This window comes from Ipomoea triloba, chromosome 9 (assembly GCF_003576645.1).
Source record: "Ipomoea triloba cultivar NCNSP0323 chromosome 9, ASM357664v1".
In the NCBI taxonomy this organism is placed as follows: Eukaryota; Viridiplantae; Streptophyta; class Magnoliopsida; order Solanales; family Convolvulaceae; genus Ipomoea; species Ipomoea triloba.
Window position 1 is genome coordinate 3,915,533 of NC_044924.1, and position 16,262 is coordinate 3,931,794.

At 33.8% G+C, this 16,262-nt stretch overlaps 1 protein-coding gene across 1 annotated transcript; it reads right to left on the reverse strand.

Moving 5' to 3' along the window:
- Positions 1–1,266: 1,266 nt before the first annotated feature.
- LOC116029137 lies at positions 1,267–14,738 on the reverse strand. The gene is made up of 22 exons (XM_031271039.1): positions 14,735–14,738; positions 14,401–14,653; positions 13,333–13,877; positions 12,586–12,726; positions 11,878–12,011; positions 11,569–11,779; positions 11,245–11,482; positions 10,996–11,146; positions 10,605–10,892; positions 8,641–8,939; positions 6,079–6,866; positions 5,248–5,373; positions 3,732–3,755; positions 3,616–3,642; positions 3,442–3,471; positions 3,308–3,355; positions 2,937–3,068; positions 2,720–2,841; positions 2,418–2,625; positions 2,087–2,324; positions 1,832–1,982; positions 1,267–1,733 (listed from the first exon to the last, which is right to left on the reverse strand). The coding sequence occupies exons 1-22, from the start codon at positions 14,736–14,738 to the stop codon at positions 1,404–1,406; spliced, it is 4,488 nt and encodes a 1,495-aa protein (XP_031126899.1). The 3' UTR covers positions 1,267–1,403.
- Positions 14,739–16,262: the final 1,524 nt, after the last annotated feature.

A 16,262-nucleotide genomic window follows, 5' to 3' on the forward strand; every position in this document is an offset into this window, starting at 1 on the left:
CTATATCCAACATTTTTTCAGCTAATATATGTTGGAGTTAAAAAAAAATCAAAAAAAGTCCATAAAAGATTGGATCTGATTTAATTTGTTATTATTAATAATTAAAGCATTGTGATTGTCTTGGTAAAGAGTAGCTTGGACGATGGTCGTTGTTGGTGGTGATGACGATATCCCAACAAGTTAATTCATGAATTTTCACTGCCATGGCCATGGGGACAATGTACCGTGTTTTCCTGCCCAGCCTGTACTGTAAGGAATCCTATTCACGCACGCTATCCACCATTAATATTCCAAACTTGACTAAAAAGGTATTATGACTTAATGCTTCTGTCAAATCATACATTCCTAAATTAACCTAACACTGCACCCACTAGGTAATACAAGTTTTATTTTTAATATGGGAAGAAAGTATCATTTTTAATATTTTTTTTACAAGAAATACTAGTGATTAAGTCTCACCAGCAACAATATCGAAGTAACTATCTCAAAGTAAGTAACTCATTGTGCGTAGTATACAAATGTATGACATATGTGTTTACAATTTGGATTGAGAATTTATCATTATGTTTAATCGAATGCTTATCATTTTTAAATTTACTTGAAAAAGAAGAAATTAAACAAAATTACTCCGTATAAGATTAAATATGGTTGAAAAGGTGATAATCACATGTTCTCTAATTAATAAATAATTTCCTTACATTAATGAAAATTTTGTTTTAATCAAACAAGTGGTTCGTGTCTGGAACAAAAGTACTGAACAACCTGTACGTTTTTTGTCGCCATCCCATTCATTAGAATATTGGTTTTCTAATAGAAATAATATTAATATTAATATTAATACGAAGTGAATACATTATACATATTTGACCGACCATAGAAGGAACTGTCAGAACATCCCACCGACAAACTCCATAAACAATTCAGTATGTCATGATCCTCCTCACTATCTACTTCTCAACCTTTATTTACTTCAATTTTTTTTCTTATTTGATACATTTTTTAATTCTATGAACTTACGAGGCCCTTTGCTGGGCTAACAAAAAATTTTCAGCCCTAACTATATATCTACATTTTTTTGACCCACTTAACACATTAAAAAAAACCATTCCATAGTTAGAAGTTATGTTGTACAAAACTATGTGAAGGTAAGATTTTCTTAATTTGAAAATGTTTTCATGTTCTTTCTTAATTAAAAGATTTTTTTGAAAAATTTTTAAGAAGTCATTTTGTAATTAATCAAAAATACAGAAACACCAAACTAACATGTGAGTAGAATATTGTTTGCTAGCCTGCATAGACAATTCAGGTCATGAAGTTTGGGAAGAAAGACTAATGATCCAGTCTCATCAGCAATCGTGCATGGGGCAGAAACAATACATGAAAAAATTGTACTGTTTTCATCGTCAGGGGAAAAAGGCATCAGCAATGGAGGTTTCATTTAAGGATTCAAACATGGTTGAGTTCTGTTCTGGAAGCTGCGGCGAAACCTCGGGAGTGATTGAGCTATGCATGAAAAATGGCGGAGCGGAAGGCAATGGAAGACTCAGAGAAGAACCACTAAGCATGAGAACAACTGTGGACATTGTTGGCCTGTCTCCAACGTTTTCTTGAACACAAAGCAACGCCATATGTATGCATTTCATCATTTCTTGCACTGAACCTGATGATGAATTTCCTCTCAGAATAGGATCTACCAGATTCAGTGCTGTCCCTTCCCGCCACTGTGCCCAAGCCTGCATGCCACAGTTACGTTTAATTTAATTTGATCATCACTGTCCAACCAATCAAACATATATAAGGTTATGCATATGTTTAATTTAATTAGACTTACATTGCTCAGAAGGTCTTGTTCAGATCTCCCATTTCTGAAGCAGTTACTTTTCTGTCCGCTTATAATTTCCAGGACTAAAACTCCGAAACTAAAGGTATCAGATTTAACTGAAAATTGACCGTGAAATGCATACTCGGGTGCCATGTATCCGCTGCAATAGTTAAATTGTAACAAGAATATAATTATATATCATGGTAGTTTTTGAACTTTCTTGATCAGAATGAAGGTGGTTTGAGTATATGATATGATGCTTACTAAGTTCCCACAATTCTGCTTGTACTGCAATGGCTTTCATCTAAGTCATATAGTCTTGCCATGCCGAAGTCTGAAATTTTTGGGTTCATCTCCGTATTCAATAGAACGTTACTGGGTTTTAGGTCACGGTGAATGATACGAATGTTAGAGTCCTCATGGAGATATAGAAGTCCCTTGGAAATGCCACTTATGATTTTATAGCGAGTATTCCAGTCCAAAAGTGCTCTCTTGACTGGATCTGTACGTGGATATATATGGATTACAACATTAAAATTGAATGACCAATGAAATGTTTTGCCAAAAGAATTATAGAGTTGAAAGAAAACAATACCAAATAAGAAATAGTCAAGACTGGCATTGGGAACAAATTCATATACAAGGAGCCTTTCTCTTTTGTTCAAGGAAAACCCAAGCAGCCTCACCAAATTTCTATGTTGAAGCTGGCCTACCAAAATGACTTCATTTCTGAATTCTCGATCACCTTGCCCTGAATTACGAGAAAGCCTTTTCACTGCCACATCGTGCCCATTTAGTTTTCCCTGAATTGTTTACATTAAGAATTTAATATTCAATCATTGAGTTCAATCTCTTCATTGAAATGAATAAAATTGTAAAAATTAATGATAAATTTACCTTGTAAACAGGACCAAATCCACCTTGTCCGATTCTGTTAGAGTCCGAGAAATTATTTGTAGCTTTTTTTATGGTACCAAAGTCGTATTTTAGGAACTCCACAACAGTTACTTCATCCACAGCTTCACAGTATCAAATACGAAAAATATTATCAGTGATGCATTTCTAACAGTGATGCAGTGGATGTGAACTTCTTGTATCTTGGAATTGGACTTACAATCATTATCGTTCTTCTGCTTCCTCTTTTGCCTTTTTCTCAAGACAAGAATGCTGACGCAGATAGTAAGGATGATAAATACAGCAACAACAATAATAATGACAATTCGAATTATATTCTTGTTACTTTCTCCTGTAAAATAAAGTATTGAGCTACTTATGTAAATATATTCCTTAGCTCCTTAATAATAATAATAAAATAATAATAATAATAATAATAAACCAACAAAGTTGTTCTATAATTGACTTGATAACCACAAAACAGTCTTTTTTTGACTAGGATTACAAGGTATGCTTCATCCAAAATGCATTTTCAAGTAGCAGTTGATGGCTTTTTCATTTAAAAAAAGAAAAAAGAAAAAAAGAAGTCACCTAATAATGGTCTCGGACCCGGATCATCAGGTTCCATAACTCCAATCACTGTAAAATAAAATTGTTAGATTATTTGTATAAATATGAAATTTCATCTTGAAGTAAGTCAAGTAACCTAAAAAAAAAAAAGTCACCTGAATTTTTTGGTGGAGAAGCTTCAATTACTGTAAAAATAAAATTTTGATTCATAAATATGAAATACTACCTTCTTATTATTATTATTATTATTATTATTATTATTATTATTATTATTATTACTTATTATTATTTTTTAATTAAAAAAAATAAAAAAAAAGCTCGAATGTCACCTGATTTTGGCGGTAGAGCTTTAATCACTGCAAAATAAAGTTTTGAATTACTTATTAGTTGTGTGTAATATAATATTGCCTTAAAAAGAGTAAAAAGTAAAAACCCAAAAAGTCACCTGATTTTGGTGGTTGAGCTATCACTGCAATAATAATAAAAATAAAAATAATAAATAAATAAATAAATAATCAAAACGCTTAAACACGTAATACTAGTTTAAAGTAACCAACACTTAAACAAATGTTACCCGATTTTGGTGGTGATGGAGCTCCAAATAAAGTTTTGAATCACTTAATAAATATGAAATATTAGTTTTTTTTTTTTAATACAACTGACCCTATTACATTGTAGTATCTGTCCATCTATATTTTTCTCAACCGATTGAAGCACAAAAAGTCAATTTTGATATCTCTTCCACTGAGGCTCGAACTCATGACCTTTCATTTGAGGGAGGCCACTACATGCCATTTGAGCACAAGGTGCTTGGCATGAAATATTAGTTTAAAGTTTAATTTAAAAAAAAAAATTCTTAAATTCACCTGATTTTGGTGGTGAAGCTTTAATTACTGCAAAATAAAGTTACGAATTACTTATTACTTGTATGTAATATAATAATGCCTTAAAAAGGGGAGAAAAACTCAAAAAGTCTCATGATTTTGGTGGCCGAGCTATCACCACAAAATAATAGAGTTTTGAAATACTTATTTAAACATGTAATACTATTTTACATAACCAAACAATATTTAACAAATCCAAAAAAGTTACCTGATTTCGGTGGTCAACGCTCCATTACAGTAAAATAAAATTTTGAATCACTTAAGTAAATGTAAAATACTACGTGTGGTACTTTCCCATCAATTAAATTCTCATGAAAATATTTTCAAGGAATATGTTTGATCGAAATAACTTTACAGGTAAAATTAATTAAGTGTTATCGGGAAATATAACAATTAAAGTATCTGAAAAGTTAATTAACATGTTTGGTTTTTTTAAACTTCCCCAATAAAATTTTTATAATCTCTAATATATCCTTGTTATATACAAAAATTAAAAAAGAAAAGCATAACAAATAATAGAGAGTTTAATAAATGAATTGTAAATTAATAAACCATATGTCAAAAAACCACCAAGTCAACTATCCAAAAATTAAAGTCAAGTTAATCAAGATATATAAAGTATTGCATATACACATGTACTGCATTGTTACCTAATAAATCATATTACAAATTAGATTACATAAAACTTTAACTATATACTTGGATGTAAATTTTTTTATAGGCAATGATGAGAGAGACAATTTATATATATATATATATATATATATATATATATATATATATATATATATATATATATAAGAAACTTTTAACCTCAAACCACAAAGATAAATACGTAATTGAATAAATCTGGTAGATTCCTAGCCACCCAGGAAAAAATCTTACATCCCCAAGATAGATTTACTTTCCTTGATATTATGGAATGTGATTCCCATTGACCTTAACTTTTCAAAGTTAAAAATTACACCAAACGTGAAAATAATTTTTCTACATTTTAAATTCTCATAAAAGTTTGAACTTTTCTTGCTACCAAACATCCTCTAAACATAAAATAAGATAAAATAACTTAAAATTCACCTGAATTTGGTGGTAGAGCTTTAAAGACAGCAAAATCAAGTTCTGATTCAATTATGGAGTACTTATTTAAATAGTTGTGTGCAACCGGAAAGTCCCTTGAATTTGGTGGTAGAGCAATCGATATCACTGCAAAATAAAATTTTGAAAAATTTATTTAAACATGTAATACAACTTTAATGTAATAAAAAAAGTATTTAAAAAAAAAGTACATGATTTTGGTGGTGAAGCTTCAATTACTGGAAAATAAAATTTTGATAGAATTACTTAGATTGTCAAAGTGGGTCAAAGTATGCGAGTTGGTCCGTACCCGTCTTATAATGGGGGAGGTTAGAACTACAAAAAATTTGTCCCGCGAAAGAATGGGCCAGGCCCTATATATATATAACAAAACAAGAGCCTACGGGCTGGCCTACGAAGCCCGTCAACCCACGTGGGGCGAGCTAAGACTACATAAACACTAGCTTGTGAGCTTGACGGGCTGCCCGCAAAAATCAGTGGAAATTAGGCTTGCCGTGGGTGAGCTCAATCATTATTGCATGGACCATGGTCCACACAGCTGTGTGGACCAAAAATAAAAAGTACATTATTTTTGTACTGAAGGTACATTATTTTTGTATTGTAGGTACATTATTTGATAGTATAAAAATAATGTACTTTCAGTATAAAAATAATATACTTTTTATTTTTGGTCCACACAACTGTGTGGACCATAGTCCATGCAATAATTTGGCAGGCGAGCTGACCCGCTTTGAGAATACTAGAATACTTATTCGAATAGTTGGTGTAGCTTCTCCCTAAGATATAATTATACCTAAGATTACAGAAATTTACCTGATCTCGGTGGCGTAGCTTCAATCATAACCTTGTTATAATCGAAGAAGCTATAATTCTCGTAGCGAAAATTGCAGCTTGGCCTTATGATTCCGCCCCGTCTCTTGCCATGGCAGGGACATTTACTTAAATCTCCGAAAGCAGAAGTCAAGCAATCAGAGCAATCCTTAGCAGACAACTCAGGGGAGCACTGCACAACCGCATAAATAGTCTGCAACTCCGGTCCGGTCGCATTGTCGCCTGCAAACTTCAGAAAATCGCCGCCATTTGCAGCACGGTCTCGCAGACCATCCAACAACTTCCTTAAATCTTCATCAAACCGGTCTTGGCTCGAGGAATTTATCGATCCATTATTCAACGAATCAATGTAGAAGTAGAGCTGAGGAAACCTTGACCAGGAACCTGCTACGGTGGATTCATTCGAGTATCGAATCATGCACTCCTCGTACCCTCCGAATGCCCCCTTCTCATTGGGACAAACTTTTACCATCTTCCTAGCTGCGTTATCGACACAGCTGCGACATTTTTCGGGCTCGACGTCGCCTCTGCACAGGGCGGTGACGCTCGCCCTGTCGGGATTTTGGCCTGTGGAAGCGTTGTAGAATCCATGTTCGTTGAGTTTAGACGAGATTGAGGAAAGAAGTGTGTTAAGGTTGTGGTGGTAGATGCTGTTGTGTTCGTAGTTTCCGGTTTGGTTGCATAACGAGTACCGGAGCTTAGGCTGTGCGGCTGCTAACAGGGCGATACTAGAAATGTATAGGAAAACAAGCCATTTCTGGAAATCCATTTAGGCTTGGGATTTAGATCAGAGCAATTTTATGAATTATGATGAGCCAATGTTTCAAGAATAACATGACTTATTAATATATGATCATAAATTTGAGTTCAGACTCATACAAAGAAGATAATAGACAACCTTCAGAAGGAGCCGAATTTTGTGATTATTAAATTAATTGACTAATTCACTTGACTGAGGATAAGTATCTTTCCATAATTCTTTAGTTTACTTTAATTTCAAAATGCAAAATTATGTGGAATTTTTTTAAAGCTTGTTTTCACTCCTACAATCACTCCCTATTTTCCACATCTCGGTGGAATACTGGAATATAATTGACTTGGAATTTTCTTTTTCCAACCAAAGAAATGTATACCATAGACTCAGAGAAGAAAAAAATTGCAATTCTTAATTGATAATGATACCTATCCTCAATTTACCAACACAGCAAATTGGGAACCGCTCTTTGTCAGTGAATGAAAATTTTAATTGAAGGGGTAATTAAAAATTCATAGTTGTATTTTAAAAAGTTATCAACCAAACATTGACTATGATTTTGATTCTCATTATTACGGTGTAAATCCAAGAACCAAAGACAGCCTTAGTATTAGTTTGTTTTTATTTATTTCTTTATGTATAGCTTTATTAGTACAAGTTGATTGGTGAAATCACGGGCAAGCCAAATATGTTCCTTAGTCTACTTTATTAATTTCAAAATGAGTTTTTTCCACTTTTAGTCCTATGACTTTAGTGTTTCCGTCAATTTAGGTACACGACTTTCATTTTGCCACTTTTAGTCCTTGACTTTAATTTTTTTGCCACTTTTAGTCCTTGACTTTGATTTTTTTTTTCCCACTTTTAGTCATTTCGGCCATCCGAGCGACAACTTTTAATCGAAATTAACAAATTGTTGTGCCATTAAGGGTAAATAACGTTTAATGTATTTAGAGATTTATCAATAGACAATTTTACACTTAATGACACAACACTTTATTGATTCCGATTAAAAGTTGTTGCTTAAAAAGCGAAGCAGAATAAGCAAATAACGTTTTTTTTTCCTATTTTTTATCTGATTTTATTTATAAATATATTTAGAACTTTATCAAAATACACTTTTACCCTTAATGGCATAACAATTTGTTGATTTCGATTAAAAGTTGTCGCTCGGATGACCGAAAGGACTAAAAGTGGCAAAAAATCAAAGTCAAGGACTAAAAGTGGCAAAATGGAAGTCGTGTATCTAAATTGACGGAAGCACTAAAGTCATAGAACCAAAAGTGGAAAAAACTCATTTCAAAATCTTGAATAGTTATTCACATGTAAGGTTTAAAAAATGATAAAATAACCTGAAAAATGTATTAAAAATGTTGTTTTTATTGTAAAACAGAATGTATCCTCACTTGAACATGCATAATCACACACACAAAACCATACAACAAAGAAGAGAGAGGAGAGAAGAAGAAAAAGAACTAGTTCATTGCAAAGAATGCCAAAACTCCCTAAAACCAACCTCTCATTAGATAATCGTATGATATAAATACATATAAAACATGGGCAAAGTATCTAATTAAGGAAGAGGTAAACCATGATAATGACCACAAAATAGTTATATTTACGACAATGATTTTCACTCCTAAAATCACTCCCTAATTTTCAGTTTTCATTTTAATATTTTTTAATTTGACTGGAAAAAAGGAAAAAAAAATTCTAACCCAATAAATGCATAACATAGACTTGAGAAAATGGACGACATGATGATGATTTCATCTATCTATCTGGGATATAACTCAGTAATGGAGGCCTCATTTTGCGATGAATAAGCAGCTTCATTACGCAGCAGGGGAGCCTCAGGGCTGATAGCACTGTGCATGAAGAATGCTGGCGCGGATGGCATTGGGAGACTCAGAGAAGAACTACTTAGTACGAGAACAACTGTGGACATTGTTGGTCTGTCTGCAACATTTTCTTGAACACACAGCAATGCCATGTGTATGCATCTCATCATTTCAGGCACTGAACCTGAATTGCCTCGAACAAACGGATCTACCAGATTCAATGCTGTCCCTTCCCGCCACTGTCTCCAAGCCTGCACTCACAGTACTTTAATCTCATTAGTGATGCCCAACAAACCAAACGGATCTACCAGATTCATTTATTATAACATGAATCATGGTCTACTTTTAAGGTACACTAACCTAATACTCAATATATTCTTTTTTAACCTTAAGTTCAACATTTAATATTATTTGACTTGAAAAAGAAAAAAAATTCTAACCCAAAAAATGCATAACATAGACTTGAGAAAAAAAAATTGACTATTCTTAATTGATTACGATATCCATCCTCACTTTACCAACCCAACGAATTGGAAATGGCCGTCATTGACCAAGACATATCACGTCGCCAGTGGGATTCATTTGGTACATTGCTGATCGACCTTGATCTTCTGGGGAGGATTTTGAGTGCGAACATACTTGTTGAAACCACTATGCCTAAGTGGGGCAAAGTTAATTAGAGGAAACTCTTGTGGAGACCTACAACTAACAAATACTAACATTCGTTTGACTTGGTATAGCACCATTACTAAGCCACTCAGGCTAAATGAATCAAATTAAACCTGAAACCTTATGATTATTAATTTTTTTTCCAGACTAATTCAAGTAGAGTTGTCAGTCAAAAGGTATAATTATATATTTAATTTAGGGAAAATGACACTTTTTCCCCATATGTTATGTGTTTATAGCACTTTTCCCCCGTGTTATTAAAGTGACAGTTTTTTCCCCTCAGTTATTTTAAAGGTGGTAGTTTTTTCTCCCTTGTAATATTAAATTGACATTTTTGCCCTTAAAAATAACCATTTCATTTATTTTTATTCTCCAACCAATTATTACTAATATGTATGGAAGATCACAGTTCGATACGAACCTAATCGAACACTGTAGCAATTGAACTTAAATAGTATAGACGGTTACGGTTACGGTTACGATTCAGAACCGAAAAAATAAAATAAAATAATGGTTGAATTTAGACTATTTTTAAATTAGAAATAAAATTATAAAAATAAATAAATAAATAAATAAGTTTTGATTGGCGGTTCAAAATCGAAATTAGAACCGAACCGTACCGATTTATTAAAATAAGTGTTTGATCATTTTTACTATATATGACTGTGGTTAAGTTCCTGTTCACGGTTCAACAATTATTTAATTTTATTTTTTCGGTTATGAATCGTAATCAGAACCGTCCATACTATTTCGGTATGATTGCTACAGTGTTTGGTTAGGTTCGAATCGAATCGTGATCATCCATACCTATAAGTAATAATTTGTTGGAAAAGAAAAATAAATGAAATAATTATTTTCAAGGGTAACAATGTCAATTTAACATTTCAGGGGGAAACTGCCACTTTAATAACACATGAGGGAAAAGTGCTATAAGCACATAACATAGGGGAAAAAGTGTCATTTTCCCTTTAATTTATGGATATAACTTGATTGTTGAAATCTCAGCCAAAAGGTAGCAATTAAATGCATACACCAATGGTTTTATCCACTAATCCAGTAGTTAAGTCAAGCCATAATAATGTGAAACGTTGAAAGTTATTACTTCTGATAGAAACAGTAACTATGTTTTAATAATAAACCATTTTCTACAGCGAACAAGGAAACTAGCTAGCTCGATATGATCACGATGAGAAAATGGACGACATGATGATTTCATCTCATCTGGGATATAACTCATCAATGGAGACCTCATTTTGCGATGAATAAGTAGTTTCATTAAGCAGCAGCGGAGCCTCAGGATTGATAGTAGTGTGCATGAAGAATGCGGGGGCAGATGGCAGTGGAAGACTCAGAGAAGAACTACTAAGCATTAGAAGAATTGTGGACATTGTTGGCCTGTCTCCAACATTTTCTTGAACACAAAGCAATGCTATGTGTATGCATCTCACAATTTCACGCACTGATGAACCTGAATTGCCTCGAAGAAAGGGATCTACCAGATTCAATGCTGTCCCTTCCCGCCACTGTCTCCAAGCCTGCACTCACAATTTGATCATCACTCTCAACTAATCAAACATGCATGCTGGGCTGCTGGCATATATATAGTTTTATACACATGTTATTTATATTTATACTTACATAGCTCAGAAGGTCTTGGACAGATTCTCCGTTTTTGAAACAGTTATTCTTTTGTCCACTTACAATTTCCAGGACTAACACCCCAAAACTGAAAACATCTGATTTAACTGAAAATTGACCGTGCATTACATACTCCGGTACCATATATCCACTGCATATATAAATTTGTAAAAATAAGAATTGTCAGTCGACTCGATCAATTATTGTTCAAAATGAAGGTGATATGCATATATATATGATTATGCTTACTAAGTTCCCACAATTTTGCTTGTATTGCCTTCGCTCTCATCAAATTCAAACAATCTTGCCATGCCAAAGTCTGAGATCTTTGGGTTCATCCCTGCGTCTCGTAGAACATTGCTTGCTTTGAGATCACGATAAATAATACGAAGGCGGGAGTCTTCATGAAGATAAAGAAGACCTCTGGAAATGCCGCTTATGATTTTATAACGTGTCTTCCAATCAAAATTTTCTCTTTTAACAGGATCTACAAGTGGATTACAATATCAAAATTGAATGACAGAAGAAGAGATTTTATAAGGAGAATCACAAAGATGAAAGAAAACAATATACCAAATAAAGTGTGGTCAAGGCTAGCATTAGGAACAAATTTATATACAAGAAGCCTTTCTCTCCCTTCCAAGCAGAACCCAAGCAGCCTAACCAAATTTTTATGTTGAAGCTTGGCTACCAAAAGGACCTCATTTTTAAATTCTAGATCACCTTGTCCTGAATTAGCAGAAAGCCTTTTTACTGCTATTTCTTGTCCGTTTGGGAGTTCTCCCTAAACATAATCATTGAGTTCTAGTCATAAGAAACAACTATATTGAATCATTAACATGAATTGGCAGCTAGCAATGTAAAGAGTAATGAAAATTTTACTTTATAAACAGGACCAAATCCACCTTGTCCAAGTTTGTTACAATTGGAGAAATTGTTTGTAGCTGTTCTTATAGTACCAAAGTTGTATTGTAGGGACTCCACAGTACTAATGTCATCCACGGTACTAATTTCATCTACAACTTCACAGATCAGAACAAATATGGATAATATTAGTTACCAAGTATCTTGTGCTCAGATGACATGTAGTGATTCTTTCATATATGAGGTCATGAGATTGAGTCACAGTGGAGGCGGTATAAACTCTTTAGATGAATGACTACAATGTAATAGAATCACTAGCACTAAAAAAAAGGGCATAAACTTCTAGGTGGACTAGAGTAAAACGATTTGACGAAGTGAAATGGACAAATAAAAATATTGCATGGGGTGCAGACCAAATCGCAAAGCTGATACAAGTTACCATGTTGTAGGTTAGACCGGAAGTTATTCGGGTACATACAAAATGAGTCCAAGTTTAATAATTTAAGATTTTTTGTCATATTTATTAAGGAGTAATATAAACAATTTTCATGTAGAGTTGAATTTGAAATTTTGTAATTATCAAATTAATTTTCCGATCAACTTAACTAGAATGACCTCAAAATCATTTTGTTTCTAAATATATGAAACTTGGTATTCCGGACCAATTGATGACACATGGTAAGAAAACGTAACTGGTGCTACAAGTCAAATGGATGTGAACGTTACCCTCCATGTCCTCCGGCTCCCTTCTGTGCCTTTTCTTCAAGACAATTATCCAAATGCATAGAGTAAGAATAATTATAATTACGACAAGCGGAATTACAATAATTACAGTTGAAACTATGTCGTTGTCCTTGTCCTTTTTTTCTGTAAAATAAATTTCTCGAATTAGTTATGCATATATGTAAATACCTTGTTAAATTAATTGAAAATAAAAGCATATGTAATTGAAAGATCACCTTTTGACGATGGTGGAGTTTCAATCACTGTAAAATAAAGATCCTGATTAATTATATAATATGTAAATATAAACTGGAAGATCAATTATATGTAAGTACAAACTTAAAAAAAAAAAAAAAGAGAAAAAAAAAAACAACTAAAAGCCTTTGGTGGCTAGAGAAACTCTACAGTCAGTCTAGCTAACCAACTTAAATCAAGAAGACATGAGTAGAACTTGTAACTTTATGGTCGCAGAATCAACATACTAACTTGACAAGAGTTACGTTGCCTCCACAAAATAAAACATTTTTTTTAGATGACGAGGGAAACCCTGCCGCCATTACCTGATGGTGTGCAATTCCTAGTTGGTAAAGAACCAGCCTATAGCTAAACAGTTTAAATCGAGAAGATTAATAGGCATAAAGTTTGTAACATTATAGTTACCAAGTCAATCGTCTGATCAACTTGGGTTGGAGTAAAAAATAAAGCTTTTGAGTATTTATGTAGATATGGATGTAAAAAATAGAATGTGACCTGGGGCTGGGGTTGGTGGAGGTCCAATAATCGAAGTATAATTGAAGAAACGTTGAGTCTTAAAGCGAAAATTGCAGCTAGGCCTTACAACTCCCCCTCCTATTTTGCCAGTGCATTGGTCACATCTAGCTAAATCAGCAAAAGCAGAAACCAAGCAATCAGAGCAAGCTTGAGCAGACAAGTCAGGGGAGCACTGCACAGCTGCATATATGGTCTGGAAGGCCGGTCCAGATGTATTCCCCGCCGCAAATTTCCGTAAGGGGGGGAAACCATTTGCAGCACGGTCCCGTAGACTCTCCAGCAATTCCTGTAAATCTTTATTGAACTGTTCTGTGCTCGAGGAATTCTCTACATTCCGCAAGTATATCTCAGGAAACCTCGTCCAGGAACCCAGGGTGGAAACGTTGGAGTAATAGATCATGCACTCGTCGTACCATCCAAATGCCTCCGTCTGATTGGGACACGATTGTACCATCTTCCGACCTGCATCCTCAACGCAACTGTGACATATGTCCGGCTCAACGTCGCCTCGGCACAGCGCAGTTCTTATATCGTGGACCGCGGTCCCAAAACGACGTCGTTTTAATAAGTGAGAGACGGAGCCCCGTAATTGACACAACAGTTCATTCCAAAAGATACTGCCTTACATTTGTTTTGATATTATCGAATGAAACTGTAGTTATATCAAAAAGTAACTGTAGTTGTGTTGAAAAGAAAGTGCAGTGTATATGAAAAGATACTGAATAACAGTTTCACATTTGTGTTTGATATTATCGAATGAAACTGTAGTTATATCAAAATGTAACTGTAGTTGTGTTGAAATGTAACTACAGTGTATATGAACAGATACTGAATAACAGTTTCACTTTTGTGTTTTTATATTATCGAATGAAACTGTAGTTATATCAAAAAGTAACTGCAGTTGTGTTGAAAGGTAACTGCAGTTGTGTTGAAATGTAACTGCAGTATATATGAAAAGAAAGTGAGTGGCGCGAATTCATCCGTCTGTTTTCATTAATCAAAACGACGTCGTTTTGGGACCGCGGTCCACAATGCATTGTGGAACACGGTCCACGATATAATTTGGGGGCGCTCACCCTGTCGGGATTTTCGCCCATGGAAACATTGGAGAATCCATATTGGTTGAGGTTAGACGAGAGGGACGAAAGAACTGTGTTAAGGTTGCTCTGGTATATGCTGTTTTGTGTGTAATTTCCGCTTTCCCCGCATTTCGAGTAGACTAGCTCGGGCTGTGCTATTGCTAACAGGATGATACAAGAAAAAAGGCATACGAAAACCAGCCATTTCTGGAAACCCATGGCTATATGCTCAGAGACACAGTACAGATGAGCCAAATTAAAGTTTCAACTGAACATGATTCAATCACATATGAATATAAAACCCATGGCTATATGCTCGTAGATTTATAATTATGCGAAAGACTTTGGTGTCCATATACCAACAAAGGAACTAGGATGAACACTTATCAAGTTTTTGAGTTCTAATAATTTGATACGACTCAAATCCTCTAACCCCGCTCTTGTACTATTCCAGGGTATATGCTCTTGTATAATTGTTTGCAAATTACAAATAAACTATACTAAAAAGATGATTTACAATAGACTCATTCAAGAGAGTGTTGGCTAAAATTAAATCCAAATATTTATTTCTTTGGCTGTACTTTTAAAATCATGAGCTATCTTTCCAACGTTTGGTAAACGTTAAAATTCCGCAAAAATTCAACTAATTAAAGAAAATAAGATGATTTTTTTGGGATCTTTTTACATTGTTCTTAGAGTTGATTCCACCCGAGGTCTCTTCTCTTTAATGACAATTCCAAATTTAGTCCCCTGTTCTTACTAAATATATACTCCGTAGTTTAATTTTATTAAATACTTTTACAGCATGTTTGGTTCACGGAATGAATTTGGAGGGAATAGGAATGTTATTCCACAAGGAATGGAATAGGTAAGGAATAGAACATAATTGTATTCTATTGTTTGGTTCGATGAAGGAATAGACTTTAGGAATTGTATTCTAACGTTTGGTTAGTAGAAGGAATAGAAATGGAATATATGCTTAAAGACATAAATACCCTTATGCAAAATATATTATTATTATTATTATTATTATTATTATTATTATTATTATTATTATTACCTAAGATTTTTATATAATATTATTTTATAGCAATTACAATATTAAAAAAATGATATATGAATTATGAAACAAAATATGCATATAAATAACAAAAATTTTTAAAGAACATTCAATAATATTAGCAAGAAGAAATTATAAGGTCTTCATTCAAGAAGTTAGTTTGAGATGGGTGTTTCTCCTTATTTTAAGGAGTCTCTCCTTATTTAGGAGTCTTTCTACAACAAATGATGATATTCAAGAGTCAATAACTAATGATCCATAGCAATCAACTCACGTCTCTCATTTTAATTACCGACATACTTAAAACTAATTATTTAGCTCTGTCCTCTTCGCTCTGTGGAAGTCTGGATCGCCACATTCTTGTATTGCTCGACGACTCATCCCTCAAGTCATCTCAGTCCCTCTTCTTTAACACTCTGCGATCTCGCTGTTTCGTTCTGAAATTCAAGCTCCTTGATGATCCCATCATCCAGTGATATGGACAGTACTTGTACGATGCTAATGCATATGATTTAATTTGATCTGAAACATTGCTGCAGAGTGCGGTGTCGATTTGGATGAGGATCCCTTTGTTGTGGTTATTGATCATTCTAGCCATGCTCTCTCTGAAACTGAGAGAAAAAGAGAGAACCACTCTTCTGCACTGCTCAAAAGGAACTCCAAGTTTGGGTGATTCTTGATTCAGATTCAATGATGAGAAAAATAGGGAGCTAAGTAATTTCCTGTCAATTGTTGGTACTTTCTGATTTCTACTCAATTCATTCCAACTA